This window comes from Phyllobates terribilis, unplaced genomic scaffold (genome assembly GCF_046119375.1).
Source record: "Phyllobates terribilis strain yellow unplaced genomic scaffold, ASM4611937v1 Scaffold_4__5_contigs__length_816908805, whole genome shotgun sequence".
Lineage (NCBI taxonomy): Eukaryota > Metazoa > Chordata > Amphibia > Anura > Dendrobatidae > Phyllobates > Phyllobates terribilis.
Window position 1 is genome coordinate 762,182,909 of NW_027362764.1, and position 20,063 is coordinate 762,202,971.

General features: G+C 42.3%; 1 protein-coding gene across 6 annotated transcripts in view; it reads right to left on the minus strand.

The window, feature by feature from the left end:
• ST3GAL1 (ST3 beta-galactoside alpha-2,3-sialyltransferase 1) overlaps positions 1-20,063 on the minus strand; it is a 176,913-nt gene that overhangs the window by 21,682 nt on the left and 135,168 nt on the right. For 5 of the 6 annotated variants that reach the window (XM_073679912.1, XM_073679915.1, XM_073679914.1 and 2 more), the window contains 2 exons: positions 3,904-4,502; positions 1,658-1,851 (listed from right to left, as the gene is read on the minus strand). In XM_073679912.1, the coding sequence (XP_073536013.1) occupies positions 1,658-1,851; positions 3,904-4,218 (509 nt within the window). In that variant the 5' untranslated portion in view covers positions 4,219-4,502. Of the gene's footprint in view, positions 1-1,657; positions 1,852-3,903; positions 4,503-7,158; positions 7,263-20,063 lie in introns of all 6 variants that reach the window. The other variant, XM_073679913.1, reaches the window with a different exon arrangement.

Genomic DNA, 20,063 nt, shown 5'->3' on the forward strand with positions numbered 1-20,063 from the left:
CTATAATACTGCTCCTACGTATAAGAATATAACTACTATAATACTGCTCCCTATGTACAAGAATATACCTACTATAATACTGCTCCCTATGTACAAGAATATAACTACTATAATACTGCTCCTATTTACAAGAATATAACTACTATAATACTGCTCCTATTTACAAGAATATAACTACTATAAGACTGCCCCATGTACAAGATTATAACTACTATAATACTGCTCCCTATGTACAAGAATATAACTACTATAATACTGCTCCTATTTACAAGAATATAACTACTATAATACTGCCCCTATGTACAAGAATATAACTACTATAATACTACTCCTATTTACAAGAATATAACTACTATAATACTGCCCCTATGTACAAGAATATAACTACTATAATACTGCTCCTATTTACAAGAATATAACTACTATAATACTGCCCCTATGTACAAGAATATAACTACTATAATACTGCTCCCTATGTACAAGAATATACCTACTATAATACTGCTCCCTATGTACAAGAATATAACTACTATAATACAGCTCCTATTTACAAGAATATAACTACTATAATACTGCCCCCTATGTACAAGAATATAACTACTATAATACTGCTCCTATTTACAAGAATATAACTACTATAATACTGCCCCTATGTACAAGAATATAACTACTATAATACTGCTCCTATTTAAAAGAATATAACTACTATAATACTGCCCTCTATGTATCAGAATATAACTACTATAATACTGCTCCCTATGTACAAGAATATAACTACTATAATACTGCTCCTATTTACAAGAATATAACTACTATAATACTGCTTCTATGTATAAGAATATAGCTACTATAATACTGCCCCCTATGTACAAGAATATAACTACTATAATACTGCCCCTATGTACAAGAATATAACTACTATAATACTGCCCCCTATGTACAAGAATATAACTGCTATAATTCTAGGACTAGAATATGCCTATTATAGCCACACACTATATGTGGTTCCCATTTTTGTATCCACCATTTTCACAGAACTATTACATAATTTAAATTTTTTAAATTAAAATCACATGACACTCGGCTCCACTTCTTGCATCGTGTATATGAGAACTTTTGCATTAGCCCTCTCCCCCTTGACAGGTCGCCAGTCTGTAGTACAGGACGCCAGTCTGTAGCACAGGACGCCAGTCTGTAGCACAGGTCGCCAGTCTGTAGCACAGGTCGCCAGACTGTAGTACAGGACGCCAGTCTGTAGCACAGGACGCCAGTCTGTAGCACAGGTCGCCAGTCTGTAGTACCGGTCGCCAGTCTGTAGCACAGGTCGCTAGTCTGTAGCACAGGTCGCCAGTCTGTAGTACCGGTCGCCAGTCTGTAGCACAGGTTGCCAGTCTGTAGCACAGGACGCCAGTCTCTAGCACAGGTCGCCAGTCTGTAGTACAGGACGCCAGTCTGTAGCACAGGTCGCCAGTCTGTAGCACCGGTCGCCAGTCTGTAGCACAGGTCGCCAGTCTGTAGCACAGGTCGCCAGTCCGTAGCACCGGTCGCCAGTCTGTAGCACAGGTCGCCAGTCTGTAGTACCGGTCGCCAGTCTGTAGCACAGGTCGCCAGTCTGTAGCACAGGTCGCCAGTCTGTAGCACAGGTCGCCAGTCTCACCTGAACACAAAGTTGTGGCGGTCAATATCCTGTCCATATTCTGAGCCTTTGAGGTTTCTGGAGTTGCCCACTACGGCACACGTTCGGCACCGGTATGGGTTATGGTCATGCAATATGTTGTGACCTGGAATAACTTGGAACATTTCTTCGATTGCTTTGTTGATTTCCATCGGTTTCTTTTCACCTTGTAACCTCTGTGTGTACAAAGAAAAAGTCAATTGATACTTGACAGAAAACTTTTGAAGACGCCACCAACACAGGTAAGTCGACCAGACATGACAGCAACATCGGATTACTAGGGGGGGGGGTCTAACTGCTGGGAACTACTGTAATATCCAGAATCAGGAGGTCTCAGCCTTTTTAGCTTGACTTTCTATGAGACGGTGGCCATATTTCAGGTCCTTCGTGCTGCCCATCTATCACCGACGACATCCTATCCAACATTTAAGCCATAAGGAACTTGGACAATTTTTGACTTTTGGAAGGGGTTTTCTAGTTTTCAAATAGACAAATATCTGACGTAGAATAGACCCCTAGTAATGATTCTCATTCATGAGTCCATGTAGAAAGTACTTAAGAGGTCTTCACTTAGGAGGACCCAGCATGAATGAGATCTTTGTAATACTTCCTTTCACCTGCGGAGGCACTGTAGGAAAACTAAACACTTCCTGACAATTTCTCCCACAGTTTACAGACAATGTGCTGGGACCTCCAAAGAGGCAGATCCCGTTTGTATGTAATTTTTTAATTAGATAACTGAGGGGGCTACATGGGGGACTCTTCTCAATTAATTCAGAACAGTTCCTTTAATTATAGGAATTTTGGTTAATAAAGGTAAATTTCAATCCATAGCGATGGGCTTCGGTGCCGATGACCATCTTTCTTTGCTTTTCTAGCCTATGATGGGATAGACTCGGGGTCCATCACACGTCTAAACCATCTAGGGCCCCCGGCTCAATCAACCATTGCACTAATTTTCTATTTTATGGCCTAGTCTATACATAGTCCTAAAATACACAATAAATGAGTTTTTGTCTCCTATTTAATTTAGCCTATTGAGCAAAAATCTGTCGTCTCCATATGTCATCATCACATGAAAAGTTAGAAGAACTGAAGCTGCACCTGCACCACGAGTCCTCCCTCCATGGTGCCACCGATAGCCAATTACCGAAATAAGAAGACATATAATCTGAGTCTGCAGGTGTTAAGGGAAAAGTCACAGCGTAGGCGGAAAACAAGTGCTATACTGGTTACATTCATCCACAGAGTGACGACATCTTCTCACATCCTAAATCATATAACAGGACGAGAACTAACAGCAAAAGCAACCTCATAAGGGAAGGAGAGAGCGGCCACATAACAGAGGCGTGGAAACGTACACGAAAAACAAGAAATAAGCTGCTAAAAAGTCCATGCTAAATGGCTAATATATACTGTACACATGGGGCAAAATTTTTAGTACCTTTCTGATAAAGTAAGAAAAAGCCATAATCACTGAAATAAAGTGAAACTGACAAGTCATTTGCAAATTAAATTAACCCTTATACCAAAATATAACTCCTATAATACTACCCCTCATATACAAGGATATAACTACTATAATACTGCTCCCATATTCAAGACTATAACTACTATAATACTGCTCCTATGTACAAGAATATAACTACTATAATACTGCCCCCTATGTACAAGAATATAACTACTATAATACTAACCCTATGTACAAGAATATAACCACTATAATACTGCCCCCTATGTACAAGAATATAACTACTATAATACTGCTCCCATATTCAAGACTATAACTACTATAATACTGCTCCCTATGTACAAGAATATAACTACTATAATACTGCTCCTATGTACAGGAATATAACTACTATAATACTGCTCCTATGTACAAGAATATAACTACTATAATACTGCCCCTATGTACAAGAATATAACTACTATAATACTGCCCCCTATATACAAGAATATAACTACTATAATACTGCCCCCTATGTACAAGAATATAACTACTATAATACTGCCCCCTATGTACAAGAATATAACTACTATAATACTGCCCCTATGTACAAGAATATAACTACTATAATACCGCCCCCTATGTACAAGAATATAACTACTATAATACTGCCCCTATGTAGAAGAATATAACTACTATAATACTGCCCACACTGCTGAATGTCATTAATATAATACTGTCCCCTATCTTGCACCTTTATGTTACCGTGGTCACTCACCATCCACCACTTGTACGTACTCTCGGACACCATATTGTTCTGTTTCGTCAGTAGTGGAGGGACCGTGAAATTAAATCTTTCGTCGAACCAAAGTGAATTGTTGCTTTCAGACACACAGCTCTCACAGCTGCACGCCCTCTGCACGGACGACATGAATCGAATAAATGGCCCGGAGAACCTGAAGTATTTTTCGGCTTTCCATAGATCAAGTCTAGAATTCTGGGTGTAGTTAAGAAGGAACGACATGATGGTGATGGCAAAAACTGCCAAGACGATGGTAAACAGCTTCAGATTTCTGTGCTTTAAGGCAACCATGATTTACGCTGGCCAAGGCGATCACTTAGAGGGGTCCAGTAACAGGAAATGTTCCAAAAATTGCCACAGTCCTTATGAATGTTCCACGCTGTCAGAGACTATAGTGCTCGATCATTGGCGACCCTCCAGGTCAGATGTCCTCAATGTCTTCACCAGATCGATCAGTTTTGCCTCTTGAAGATGGAAAAAGTTGTGGACAACTCCTTGGTTGATAGACATAAGTGTCCAGGATTGTTGTAGGAAGACTTGGTTATGTGTCATACAGGGTTCCAGGATATGTTCTCCTGTAGAGATAGAAGATTGTTACTAATTGTATGTGAATAAATGGTCTGAACAGGATTAGAAAAAGAAAAATTCTAAAAACAGCGCCACCACCTTTTCATAGGATCTGTGTGGTATTGCAACTCAACATGTCATGATAGATAAGTTTTGATGCTTTTTTATTAAAATATATCCAAGTTTTAATAATCCTTGACAAATTAAAGGATTGTCCATCATAAAAAAATATATTTTAATTTTTTCTTAAAATTTATAAATATATATTTTTTACATTATAAATTATAATTTAAAATTATAATTATTATATTTATAATATTATACAAATATATATATATATATATATACATACACAGTACAGACCAAAAGTTTGGACACATCTGTATTTTCATGACTATGAAAATTGTACATTCACACTGAAGGCATCAAAACTATGAATTAACACATGGGGAATTATATACTTAACAAAAAAGTGTGAAACAACTGAAAATATGTCTTATATTCTAGGTTCTTCAAAGTAGCCACCTTTTGCTTTGATGACTGCTTTGCACACTCTTGGCATTCTCTTGATGAGCTTCAAGAGGTAGTCACCGGAAATGGTCTTCCAACAATCTTGAAGGAGTTCCCAGAGATGCTTAGCACTTGTTGGCCCTTTTGCCTTCACTTTGCGGTCCAGCTCACCCCAAACCATCTCGATTGGGTTCAGGTCTGGTGACTGTGGAGGCCAGGTCATCTGGCGTAGCACCCCATCACTCTCCTTCTTGGTCAAATAGCCCTTACACAGCCTGGAGGTGTTTGGGGTCATTGTCCTGTTGAAAAATAAATGATGATCCGACTAAACGCAAACCGGAGGGAATAGCATGCCGCTGCAAGATGCTGTGGTAGCCATGCTGGTTCAGTATGCCTTCAATTTTGAATAAATCCACAACAGTGTCACCAGCAAAGCACCCCCACACCATCACACATCCTCCTCCATGCTTCACGGTGGGAACCAGGCATGTAGAGTCCATCCGTTCACCTTTTCTGCGTCGCACAAAGACACGGTGGTTGGAACCAAAGATCTCAAATTTGGACTCATCAGACCAAAGCACAGATTTCCACTGGTCTAATGTCCATTCCTTGTGTTCTTTAGCTCAAACAAGTCTCTTCTGCTTGTTGCCTGTCCTTAGCAGTGGTTTCCTAGCAGCTATTTTACCATGAAGGCCTGCTGCACAAAGTCTCCTCTTAACAGTTGTTGAAGAGATGTCTCTGCTGCTAGAACTCTGTGTGGCATTGACCTGGTCTCTAATTTGAGCTGCTGTTAACCTGCGATTTCTGAGGCTGGTGCCTCGGATAAACTTATCCTCAGAAGCAGAGGTGACTCTTGGTCTTCCTTTCCTGGGGCGGTCCTCATGTGAGCCAGTTTCTTTGTAGCGTTTGATGATTTTTGCAACTGCACTTGGGGACACTTTCAAAGTTTTCCCAATTTTTCACACTGACTGACCTTCATTTCTTAAAGTAATGATGGCCACTCGTTTTTCTTTACTTAGAATTTGTATTATGGCAAGAAAAAAGCAGCTAACAGTCTATTCAGTAGGACTATCAGCTGTGTATCCACCAGACTTCTGCACAACACAACTGATTGTCCCAACCCCATTTATAAGGCAAGAAATCCCACTTATTAAACCTGACAGGGCACACCTGTGAAGTGAAAACCATTTCCGGTGACTACCTCTTGAAGCTCATGAAGAGAATGCCAAGAGTGTGCAAAGCAGTCATCAAAGCAAAAGGTGGCTACTTTGAAGAACCTAGAATATAAGACATATTTTCAGTTGTTTCACACTTTTTTCTTAAGTATATAATTCCACATGTGTTAATTCATAGTTTTGATGCCATCAGTGTGAATGTACAATTTTCATAGTCATGAAAATACAGAAAAATCTTTAAATGAGAAGGTGTGTCCAAACTTTTGGTCTGCATTGTATAAATATATATATATATATATATACACATATACACACACAGACACACACATATAAATAAAATTATAAATATATAAAAATATATTATAAAATTATTATATTATAATTTATATATTATAATTTTTTTATATGATAAAATAAATTAATTGTATTTATTCTATAATTACTATTTAGGGCTCATTCACACATGTTTTTTTTTTGTGTACAAGTGCAATCCGTGTTTTTTTTTGTGTGGAGTGAACGTTCTGCGCAAATTTGCAGAGGCATGTCGGATTTGGATTAAAATCGGCAATGTAAGTCAATAGGTCCACGAAAAAAACGAAAAAAAAAAAAAACGGACGGCTAGAATAGAAAAAGGTAGAGAAACTTTATTTTTGTTTAATACAGCAGCGACCGGAGCTAGCATTTAATTTGTGTGATGGCCGTCATGTTTGACCTCTTGTGAAGCCAGAAAAAGTAAAAATATCTAAAAAGTAATATCACTCCCCTTTAAAAATAATAATAAAAAAATATATATGTGGTATTGCCAAAGTTGGGAAAGTCCAATCTATCAAAATAAAAAATTATTTAAACAACATGAAAGCTGTAAAAATAGATTAGTTTTGGATTAGTTCAAAACTACAATTTGTCCTGCAGAAAAACAAAACAAAAACCATCACCAGCCCTCATATGGCTACAGTACTTGTCAAAGGTTTGGACATACCTGTTCATGCAATGGTTTTCCTTGTTCTTATTGGAATGTGCACATTGTAGATTCAGCCCTATCCCAAAACTGTTTTAAGCCTCAATCTGGCAAGAGACACTCAACTAAGGAAATAGAAATTACAGTCCATCATTACTTTAAAATTGACTGACATAATCTGGAAAAATACAAAAATTTCTTAATCTGGAAAATTGCTAGAACCTTGCAGGTGTCCTCAAGAGCAGTTATGATGAAACTGGCTCTCAGGGGGACCAGCCCAGGAAAGGAGGTCCAAAAATGGACTCTGCTGCGGAGGATAAGTGTTACGGTACTGTTGCAGGATTTCTCGTGGCAAGAGGCTCCTTCCCTATCCCTCATGCTAGGGGGTGCCCTGGTTTATCCCTGTACCCTGGATTACCTCAGAAGGTGGAGATGCAGGGGGTCACGTGCCTTGCTATGCTCCTGACTTGCCCTTATCTGTTCCCTCCCCCAAAGTGGGAGGCCAAAGTGTATAGGATTACACTACAAGGGAATACAGACAGGGATAAATGAAAACTGCAATCATACAAAATACACTCACCAAACAACAGAGTGGAACACGGGGAAGGTAAGGTAGGTGAAACCAAATAGGAGAGGATGAGGATAAACATGCAAACAAACTCCAAGCAGAAATCTGCAGAACAACTCGCCAACTCCGAGTTCTTGGTTCACACATTATTCTTTATTCCTGTTTCCCTACTTGTTACTTTGCGGTTTTGCTGCCTTCAGTCTGAATTTTCGATGTACACATTCCAATAAGAACAAGGAAAACTACTGCATAAAACAGGAGTGTCCAAGCTTTTGCCAGACACTGTATGTCAATGGAAAAAAAAACATGAAAAAGGTTATGGTTCATGGAAGAAAAGGTGGTAAAAATGAAGAAGGTCTGGTCATAAATGGAATTAAGGAGTCATATGATGCCTCCAATAAAAGAACAATGGAAGAAAACTTCTAAAATTTAGCCTATAATGGCGCATGACATTTCATACAATGTTCACGGCATGCATCATGTGTCCACTGCGGGAAATCGATACGAATCTGGCCATGTGTCTGACGCCTACATTACCAAATAAACTGGAAATGAACTAAATTGCGTGGACCTGCATCTGCATTCTAGTGAAATAGGGAAAAAATTCCAAAGAGTAGAATTATGAATGCAGCTCCAGAGGCATCTAGAATACAGGATCCTAGTAAATTCTTGTAGAGATTAGTGACATTATCTAATTGTTTTTCAAGAGAGTCCGGGTGGGGCAGGGTTTTCGGAGGCTATGCTCTGCGTGCAGGTTGGTGGTATATGTTCGTGCTACATCAATAATAGGAAATAAATATGTGAAATCTAAAATGAGCAGTGAAAATTCTTGATTTTCCTTTTTCCTGTGAAACCATAAAACACTATAATTCACCCCCGAGTGACCTTCATTTTTTTTTTTGGCAGCTGCGGCATTTTTCTGATCCAGTTGGAGTCGAGCGGCTGCCAGGGTTCTGCGCATATTAATCAGCGTCCTGACAGCGCCGCTGCCTAATTACTGTTTGTGTGTTTTGCTTTGGCGTCATGAGTGGGAAGGATTGTTTTCTACATTGTGGGTACAACAAGATCCTGCGATGTGTTCATGGCCGGGACTATGGTCACATTTAGGACATGACATATGGTCACGGCAGCCATGTCCTTTGCTGTAGTGAAGCGCAACGATTTCGAAAGTTCGAAAAGTCTTCACAAAAAAAAATCTGCAACTTTAGTTTCTTACGTTTTTCTAAATTGTGGCTTGCTGTCAGTGAATGGCCGTATTCAGAGGCTAATAAATCAGCACAGACTTCGTCCTGCTTCAAGCTGAGACGTGGACACACTTGTATCCAGTGTAATTAATCCCCTGCAAGCTTAACCCATCAGAACAATCTTTCTTCTATAGCTGAGAGTTTGTTACAATGTATCAGGACAGGAAAATAAAAAAAGATACAGAAGCCGGATTCCAGACTGTTTAGCTCACAGAGGATTTTCTAGATTGGAAACAACTGTAACAAACTCTCAGCTGCGACACATTAAGTCTCTGCTGGTTCCATTCCTTTACAGCTTGCAGAGATCTTGGAAAATGTGTTAGAAGTTTTTATTAAAGTCCTAGAAGTTTTTATTAAAGTCCTAGAAGTTTTCATTAAAGTTTTAGAAGTTTTTATTAAAGTCCTAGAAGTTTTCATTAAAGTTTTAGAAGTTTTTATTAAAGTCCTAGAAGTTTTCATTAAAGTCGTAGAAGTTTTGTTATACAATCATCACTGAACTAAAAAAAAAAAAAAAAAATACATAAAAGTGACTGACAACCGGCTGTGACTTTGGGCGTCAACCCTGTTTACTCATGGGATTCCGGTTGAAATGATCTCGCCACCCTCCTCCCCCTAAGTTGTTTTAAGTGGCTACAAGGCAGCGGTGTTATCCCCATGAAGTCATGTCTGGCTCCGATTAAAGAGGTGCTGGAATCTGCTGATAATACAGGGGAAATATCCACAGTCGATCATGTCTTACTGAAGACTAATGGCTCAAGAATAGAATGTCAGAACTGCAGTAAAGACTGACACCTACACGTAATACTCAGAGAGAGAGAGAGAATAATGCAGATTTATCTTACTCAGTATCTAAAAAAGTTGTTACGATCACAATTATTGTTGTCAGTGCATCCGTTTAGTTATCTTAGAAAAATAAAAAAAATGGCTGGAAGGCATGAGAAGATGATTCGGCAATTTATATTAATTTGTAGGAGGCAATTTTTTGCGCTGACTTTTATGACGCAATTTTAAGTCGGTAACTCAGTGGTCTGGGGACATCAATTTTTCTTTTATCCATAAATTTTTCATTTTTTATTAATGTCATCATTTGATGGAAATGCCTTTAAATGCTTAGATGCTAGGTCACTATTGACTAAGGCATCTAAGGGGTTTATACGACCAGGATAGGAGGTGTCAGATGTGCACCTGTAAAGCCCGCTCCATTCCAGTGCTGTGCACAGTGCGCTTAGTACCGCTAACGCATCCTTGCCAACTTTATCGGAATGGCACCAGTCCGTGCTATGGAGAGTTTTCTGGCGCACTGCTCAATCAAAAGGCTGCAAAAAAAGTTTCAGGAAAAAAAAAAAAAGCTCTTCCAAAATACTTTTCAAAAACTTTTTCAAAACTCCTCAGCACAGCTAAAAAGTAAATAAATAAAGAGACTTCTCCAAAAAGCATTTCCTAATGCAGTTTCAATTTGGAAAAATGATGGATTTTCAACTTAAAAAAACAACTGAGTGTAAATATAGCTGAAGAAAGCAATACTACTTTTTAAAGGGGACAAGATTTATTTTTAAGCCACAGTTCAGAGGGTATTATTACTGGGTTACAGGGCTTAATATTTGCCTCGTTCCAGGAGCTGGCAACTCACACAACACCACTGGTGATAATTCCATGGAGGCAGCACAGTATATAATATATATGTATACATATACATATATATATGCACACATATATATATATATACAGTACAGACCAAAAGTTTGGACACACCTTCTCATTTAAAGATTATTCTGTATTTTCATGACTTTGAAAATTGTACATTCACACTGAAGGCATCAAAACTATGAATTAACACATGTGGAATTATATACTTAAGAAAAAAGTGTGAAACAACTGAAAATATGTCTTATATTCTAGGTTCTTCAAAGTAGCCACCTTTTGCTTTGATGACTGCTTTGCACACTCTTGGCATTCTCTTGATGAGCTTCTAGAGGTAGTCACCGGAAATGGTCTTCACTTCACAGGTGTGCCCTGTCAGGTTTAATAAGTGGGATTTCTTGCCTTATAAATGGGGTTGGGACCATTAGTTGTGTTGTGCAGAAGTCAGGTGGATACACAGCTGATAGTCCTACTGAATAGACTGTTACAATTTGTATTATGGCAAGAAAAAAGCAGCTAAGTAAAGAAAAAGGAGTGCCCATCATTACTTTAAGAAATGAAGGTTAGTCAGTCCGAAAAATTGGGAAAACTTTGAAAGTGTCCCCAAGTGCAGTTGCAAAAACCATCAAGCGCTACAAAGAAACTGGCTCACATGAGGACCGCCCCAGGAAAGGAAGACCAAGAGTCACCTCTGCTTCTGAGGATAAGTTTATCGGAGTCACCAGCCTCAGAAATCGCAGGTTAACAGCAGCTCAGATTAGAGACCAGGTCAATGCCACACAGAGTTCTAGCAGCAGACACATCTCTACAACAACTGTTAAGAGGAGACTTTGTGCAGCAGGCCTTCATGGTAAAATAGCTGCTAGGAAACCACTGCTAAGGACAGGCAACAAGCAGAACAGACTTGTTTGGGCTAAAGAACACAAAGAATGGACATTAGACCAGTGGAAATCTGTGCTTTGGTCTGATGAGTCCAAATTTGAGATCTTTGGTTCCAACCACCGTTTCTTTGTGTGACGCAGAAGAGGTGAACGGATGGACTCTACATGCCTGGTTCCCACCGTGAAGCATGGAGGAGGAGGTGTGATGGTGTGGGGGTGCTTTGCTGGTGACACTGTTGGGGATTTATTCAAAATTGAAGGCATACTGAACCAGCATAGCTACCACAGCATCTTGCAGCGGCATGCTATTCCATCCGGTTTGCGTTTAGTTGGACCATCATTTATTTTTCAACAGGACAATGACCCCAAACACACCTCCAGGCTGTGTAAGGGCTATTTGACCAAGAAGGAGAGTGATGGGGTGCTACGCCAGATGACCTGGCCTCCACAGTCATCAGACCTGAACCCAATCAAGATGGTTTGGGGTGAGCTGGACCGCAGAGTGAAGGCAAAAGGGCCAACAAGTGCTAAGCATCTCTGGGAACTCCTTCAAGATTGTTGGAAGACCATTTCCGGTGACTACCTCTTGAAGCTCATCAAGAGAATGCCAAGAGTGTGCAAAGCAGTCATCAAAGCAAAAGGTGGCTACTTTGAAGAACCTAGAATATAACACATATTTTCAGTTGTTTCACACTTTTTTGTTAAGTATATAATTCCACATGGGTTAATTCATAGTTTTGATGCCTTCCGTGTGAATGTACAATTTTCATAGTCAAGAAAATACAGAAAAATCTTTAAATGAGAAGGTGTGTCCAAACTTTTGGTCTGTACTGTATGCACACACTGCTCAAAAAAATAAAGGGAGCACTTAAACAACAGAATATAACTCCAAGTAGATCAAACTTCTGTGAAGTCAAACTGTCCACTTAGGAAGCAACACTGATTGTCAATCAATTTCACATGCTGTTGTGCAAATGGAATAGAAAATAGATGGAAATTATTGGCAATTATCAAGACACCCTCAATAGAGGAATGGTTCTGCAGGTGGGGACCACAGACCACATCTCAGTACCAATGCTTTCTGGCTGATGTTTTGGTCACTTTTGAATGTTGGTTGTGCTTTCACACTCGTGGTAGCATGAGACGGACTCTACAACCCACAGAAGTTGCTCAGGTAGTGCAGCTCATCCAGGATGGCACATCAATGCGAGCTGTGGCAAGAAGGTTTGCTGTGTCTGTCAGCGTAGTGTCCAGAGGCTGGAGGCGCTACCAGGAGACAGGCCAGTACTCCAGGAGACGTGGAGGGGGCCGTAGGAGGGCAACAACCCAGCTGTTAGAACCTTGCTCTTAGTTTTTTTTCCTTTGCTGGTCACATGACCTTGTTGGCCTATTTAATCCTGCTCCGCCCTTCTGGCTTTGCTGGACTTCATTGTATATCTACTTTCTAGCTAGCCTGTGCTCTGTGTCTTGCTCTGTTAGTTTGCTTGGTCTACTGACCTCTATGTTCTATATATTTTGTTTGTTCGTCTGTCTGCTACTATTTCTGTTAGGAGGTGTCCCATTTTCCTCCCAGTCCTTAGTACTTGTAGGGATTCCTTCCTCACATCTATAGGTCTCCGTACAGACTAGCTTAGGACTTTAGCAGGTCTGATCGCAGGATCAGGTTCCCTGTTACATCGTAGGGATTAAGCTGAGTTCTATCGTAGGGACAGATCTCCTCTCTTTCCTTAGCTCTGGTAGCAGAACATAACAGTAAGTCCAGCCAGCAAATTCTCTAAGGAAATATTTTTCTGTTCCATCATGGTGTCGGTTCAGGATTTGGTTCATCGCCTGCAGGGACTCTCTCTGGAGGTGGCCGAGCTCCGTCAGCACGTGAGTAACTGTCCTGGAGCACATTTCTTGGAGCCTAAGGTATGTTTGCCGGATTTATTTTTTGGTGAACACCGAGAATTTTTTTCATTCAAAAATGCTTGCTTATTGTATTTTCGTTTGAGACCTAAGTCCTCTGGGGATGAATCCCAGCGCGTAGGGTTCATAATGTCACTTTTGCGCAAAGAGCCTCAGGAGTGGGCCTTTTCTTTGCAACCTAGTGATACATGCTTCAGATCAGTGGATAGTTTTTTTTCTGCTTTGGGACTTTTATATGATGATCCTGACCGTGTCGCATCAGCTGAGACTGAGTTGAGACGTTTAAAACAAGGATCAGGTAATGTGGAAAAATATTGTACTCATTTCCGTCGTTGGTCTACTCAAACAGGGTGGAACGATTCTGCTCTGAAAAGTCTATTTCTTGCTGGGCTCAGTGAAAGGGTTAAAGACCTGCTAATTGCTTATCCTACACCTGAAGATTTGCAACAGGCTATGCAATTAGCTATACGGGTGGATAGGAGACTGCGTGCAAGGGTTAATGAGAGCAAATCCTCTGCTATGTCAGTTTCTGGTTATGAGAATGTATGTACTAACAGTGGTGAACCGATGGAGATTGGATCGGTGGCACCTCGCTCTCAAGAAAAAGACCGTCGATTTTTTGAAGGCTTGTGTTTCTATTGCGGAAAATCTGGTCATTTGATTAAAGGCTGTGAGCTTCGTATGAAGAAAGAAAAAAAAATGGTCAGTCATGCCCGTATTGCCTGTTTAAATTCCAAGGGTGTATTTTTAGCTGCTTCCACGATTGCTCAGGAAAAATTAATGGAATTTCGGGTGTTTGTCGATTGTGGGTCTACACTGAATGTAATTGATGGGGGATTCGTGGAAAGACTCAATTTAAAACCCGAACCTTTATCACCCCCCATTGCTGTGGTTTCTGTGGATGGTTCCCCTTTGAAGAATATTACTCTCAAGGTCTGTGAATTTCCTCTCACTATTAATGGTGTTCACCATGAGAAATTGGATTTGGTAGTGTTGAATAACTTGCCTTCTCCAGTAATATTGGGATTGCCCTGGTTAAAATTTCACAATCCTGTACTGGATTGGTCTACCAGTGAAATTAAATCCTGGAGCCATAAATGTTATGACAAGTGTTGTAACGGGCGTATTGCAGCTTTGGATAGGGGAGAATTGCCTGTTCCTATTCAGGATTTTTGGAGAGTTTTTTCTGAGAAGGAATCGCAGGTTTTGCCTCCCCATAGAGACTATGATTGTTCTATTGAATTTGTCCCTGGAGCGACTCTTCCTAAGAGTCGTTTATTTAACCTTACTATTTCTGAGAGGAAGGCTTTGGAGGAATACATACAGACAAGTTTGGCCGCCGGTCACATTAGGCCCTCTAAGTCTCCTGTGGCGGTTGGATTTTTTTTTGTAAAAAAAAAGGACGGCGGTTTACGTCCTTGTCTGGATTTTCGTGAGATTAACAAAATTACTGTACGCAATCCTTACCCACTGCCATTGATTTCTGATCTGTTTAACCAGTTAATGGGGGCCAAATGGTTCTCTAAAATTGACCTTAAGGGGGCATACAATCTGTTGCGCATGAAGGAGGGTGACGAATGGAAGACTGCTTTTAACACTCCTGTGGGTCATTTTGAGAATCTGGTTATGCCTTTTGGTCTTACTAATGCTCCTGCATTTTTTCAGAATCTGATTAATGATATCCTTAGACCTTTGATCGGTAAAAATGTGGTTGTGTATTTGGATGACATTTTGATTTATTCGCCGGATCTGGAGTCTCATTGGCGGAGCGTGCGTGAGGTATTACAGTTATTAATGGACAATTCGCTTTTTGCTAAGCTGGAGAAATGTGAGTTCGCTGTACAGAGAATTAGTTTTTTGGGCTACATTATCTCCAGCAAAGGTTTTGAGATGGATCCGGTTAAGGTTCAGGCTGTGCAGGAATGGCCTAGGCCTATTGGTTTGAAATCGATACAGAGGTTTTTGGGTTTCGCCAATTACTATAGAAAATTCATAAAAAATTTTTCTAGTATTGTCAAACCTCTGACTGATCTCACCAGGAAAGGTGCTGATGCGGTTCAGTGGACTTCTGAGGCCATTGAAGCTTTTGTGTATCTCAAGGAGAGGTTCACCTCTGCTCCCATCCTTATGCAGCCTGATGTTACTAGGCCGTTTTTGGTTGAGGTTGATGCTTCCTCTGTGGGGGTTGGCGCAGTATTGTCTCAGGATAACGGGGATGGATTACATCCCTGTGCCTTTTTTTCAAAAAAATTTTCGGAGACTGAACTGAATTACGATATTGGTAATCGGGAATTATTGGCTATTAAACTCGCATTTGAACACTGGCGCCACTTCTTGGAAGGTGCGGAATTTCCCGTTCAGGTTCTTACGGATCATAAAAATCTGATATATCTTGATGCTGCCAAGCGCCTGAATGCCCGTCAGGCTAGGTGGGCACTGTTTTTCTCGCGGTTTAATTTCTCCGTTACTTACATCCCTGGTACTAAGAATGTTAAGGCGGATGCCTTGTCTCGCAGTTTTTCTCCCATAGTCGGTGCTGAGAAAGAGGAGAACATTTTACAAGAAGGTGTTGTGATAGCTGCTTTGGACTCCGTTTTGGAAAATGAGATTCTTAAAGCACAGGAGAATGCCCCTTCTAACACTCCTCATGGGAGGTTGTTTGTGTCTGGGACCTTTAGGAGAGATTTGTTTGTTGAGTGTCACGAATCTCGGTTGGCAGGTCATCCCGGAATCTCTGAGACCAAGAGACTGGTGGGTCGCAGTTTTTGGTGGCCTGGATGGCAGAAGGAAGTCATTAAGTGGGTGCGTCAATGTACTATATGTGCTAGATCTAAGTCCTCACATACTCCTGCTGCGGGGTTGCTTTGTCCTTTGGAGGTTCCCAGTGCTCCTTGGACACATTTGGCTATGGACTTTATAACTGACCTTCCCCCCTCTGAGGGTTTTACTGTCATCTGGGTGGTCGTGGACCGTTTTAGCAAGATGTGTCACTTGGTTCCTTTCGTCAAACTGCCCTGCGCTAAAACTCTCGCTAAGGCCTTTGTCAAGGAAATTGTCAGACTTCATGGCGTTCCTACTGACATTGTTTCTGATAGGGGTCCTCAGTTCGTGGCTCGTTTTTGGCGTGCCTTTTGTGATAGGTTGGGAGTTCATTTGTCGTTCTCGTCCGGATATCATCCTGAATCTAATGGCCAGACAGAAAGGAAAAACCAGGATGTTGAGCAGTTCTTGCGTTGTTTTGTGGCAGACAATCAAGAGGGGTGGTCTGAGTTTCTGCCACTTGCTGAATTTGCTCTGAACAATCATACATCTTCTTCTGCTGGTTGTTCGCCTTTTTTTTGTTGTTCTGGGAGACATCCGTCGTTTGGGTCGTTCTCCAAGTTGGGATCTGCCGTGCCTGAGGAGGAGAATTTTTCCGGTGATTTGGAGAGAGTTTGGACGGATGTGCGTGGTAATCTTCAGGAGGCCAACAGAAAATCTAAAGACTACTTTGATAGGAAACGACAGGAGGTTTTGTTCGCTGTTGGTGACATGGTTTGGTTGTCCTCTAGGAATCTGCGGTTGAGGATTCCTTCAAAGAAATTGGGTCCCAAGTTTGTAGGGCCCTTTAAGGTGCTTCAGGTTGTCAACCAATCTGCTGTTAGGTTGGAGGTTCCTACCTCCTGGAGAATTAATCCGGTATTTCATGTCTCTCTGTTGAAAAAAGCTGTTGTATCGGATTGTGACGCCTCTGCCTCTGTTCCTCCGGTGGTGGAGGACGGGGAATATGAAATTTCTCGCATCCTTAACTCTAGACGGTATAGAGGTAGTTTGCAGTATCTTGTGGCCTGGAAAGGTTTCGGTCCCGAGGATAACTCTTGGGTGAGGTCGGATGATGTTTCCGCGTCCAGACTTATCAGAGCGTTTCACAGGAGATTTCCTGATAAGCCTGGTCCTAGGGGATCCGGAGGATCCTCTTAGAAGGGGGGGTACTGTTAGAACCTTGCTCTTAGTTTTTTTTCCTTTGCTGGTCACATGACCTTGTTGACCTATTTAATCCTGCTCCGCCCTTCTGGCTTTGCTGGACTTCATTGTATATCTACTTTCTAGCTAGCCTGTGCTCTGTGTCTTGCTCTGTTAGTTTGCTTGGTCTACTGACCTCTATGTTCTATATATTTTGTTTGTTCGTCTGTCTGCTACTATTTCTGTTAGGAGGTGTCCCATATTCCTCCCAGTCCTTAGTACTTGTAGGGATTCCTTCCTCACATCTATAGGTCTCCGTACAGACTAGCTTAGGACTTTAGCAGGTCTGATCGCAGGATCAGGTTCCCTGTTACATCGTAGGGATTAAGCTGAGTTCTATCGTAGGGACAGATCTCCTCTCTTTCCTTAGCTCTGGTAGCAGAACATAACACCAGCAGCAGGACCGTCTTTGTGTAAGGAGGAACAGGAGGAGCACTGCCAGAGCCCTGAAAACTGACCTCCAGCAGGCCACAAATGTGCAAGTGTCTGCACAAACGGTTAGAAACCGACTCCATGAGGGTGGTATGAGGGCCCGACGTCCACAGATGGGGGTTGTGCTCACAGCCCAACACCATGCAGGACGCTTGGCATTTGCCACAGAACACCAGGATTGGCAAAGTCGCCACTGGCGCCCTGTGCTCTTCACAGATGAAAGCAGGTTCACACTGAGCACATGTGACAGACGTGACAGAGTCTGGAGACGCCGTGGAGAGCGATCTGCCGCCTGCAACATCCTTCAGTATGACCGGTTTGGCAGTGGGTCAGTAATGGTGTGGGGTGGCATTTCTTTGGAGGGCCGCACAGCCCTCCATGTGCTCGCCAGAGGTAGCCTGACTGCCATTAGGTACCGAGATGAGATCCTCAGACCCCTTGTGAGACCATATGCTGGTGCGGTTGGCCCTGGGTTCCTCCTAATGCAGGACAATGCCAGACCTCATGTGGCTGGAGTGTGTCAGCAGTTCCTGCAAGATGAAGGCATTGAAGCTATGGACTGACCGCCCGTTCCCCTGACCTGAATCCGATTGAGCACATCTGGGACATCATGTCTAGCTCCATCGACCAACGTCACGTTGTACCACAGACTGTCCAGGAGTTGGCGGATGCTTTAGTCCAGGTCTGGGAGGAGATCCCACAGGAGAGCATCCGCAACCTCATCAGGAGCATGCCCAGGCGTTGTAGGGAGGTCATACAGGCACGTGGAGGCCACACACAATACTGAGCCTCATCAGGAGCATGCCCAGGCGTTGTAGGGAGGTCATACAGGCACGTGGAGGCCACACACAATACTGAGCCTCATCAGGAGCATGCCCAGGCGTTGTAGGGAGGTCATACAGGCACGTGGAGGCCACACACAATACTCAGCCTCATCAGGAGCATGCCCAGGCGTTGTAGGGAGGTCATACAGGCACGTGGAGGCCACACACAATACTGAGACTCATTTTGACTTGTTTTAAGGACATTACATCAAAGTTGGATCAGCCTGTAGTGTGTTTTTCCACTTTAAGTTTGGGGGTGACTCCAAATCCAGGCCTCCATTGGTTAATAAATTAAATTTCCATTGATGATTTTTGTGTGATTTTGTTGTCAGCACATTCAACTTTGTACAGAACAAAGTATTCAATGAGAATATTTCATTCATTCAGATCTACAGTAGGATGTGGTATTTGAGTGTTCCCTTTATTTTTTTGAGCAGTGTGTATATGTGTATATATATATATATATATATATATATATATACACACACATATATATACTAGCTATTGAACCCATTCTACGCCCGGGTGGCGAACATTTTTATTGGTATATGGTCTCCCATGCTGGTGTGTGCTTCCCCCTTCCTGTCCCCACCATCCTATCCTGGTACGCATGGCACACCTCATCCCCAATCCTGGTATGCATGGCACCCCTCATCCCTATCCTGGTATGCATGGTACCCCATCCCTCATCACCATCCTGGTATGCATGGCTCCTCATCCCTATTCTGGTATGCATGGCACCCCTCATCCCCAATCCTGGTATGCATGGCACCCCTCATCCCCAATCCCGGTATGCATGTCACCCCTCATCCCCAATACCGGTATGCATGGCACCCCTCATCCCCAATCCCGGTATGCATGGCACCCCTCATCCCCAATCCCGGTATGCATGGCACCCCTCATCCCCAACCCCGGTATGGATGGCACCCCTCATCCCCAATCCCGGTATGCATGGCACCACTCATCCCCAATCCGGGTATGCATGGCTCCATCATCCCCAATCCTGGTATGCATGGCTCCCTCATCCCCAATCCTGGTATGCATGGCTCCATCATCCCCAATCCTGGTATGCATGGCTCCCTCATCCCCAATCCTGGTAGGCATGGCACCCCTCATCCCCAATCCTGGTAGGCATGGCACCCCTCATCCCCAATCCTGGTAGGCATGGCACCCCTCATCCTCAATCCTGGTATGCATGGCATCCCTCATCCTCAATCCTGGTATGCATGGTAGCCGTCATCCCCAGTCCTGGTATGCACGGCTCCCTCATCCTCAATCTTGGTATGCGTGATACCCCTCATCCCCAATCCTGGTATATATGGCACCCCTCATCCCCAATCCTGGTATGCATGGCTCCTTCATCCCCAATCCTGGTATGCATGGCACCCCTCATCCCCAATTCTGGTATGCATGGCACCCCTCATCC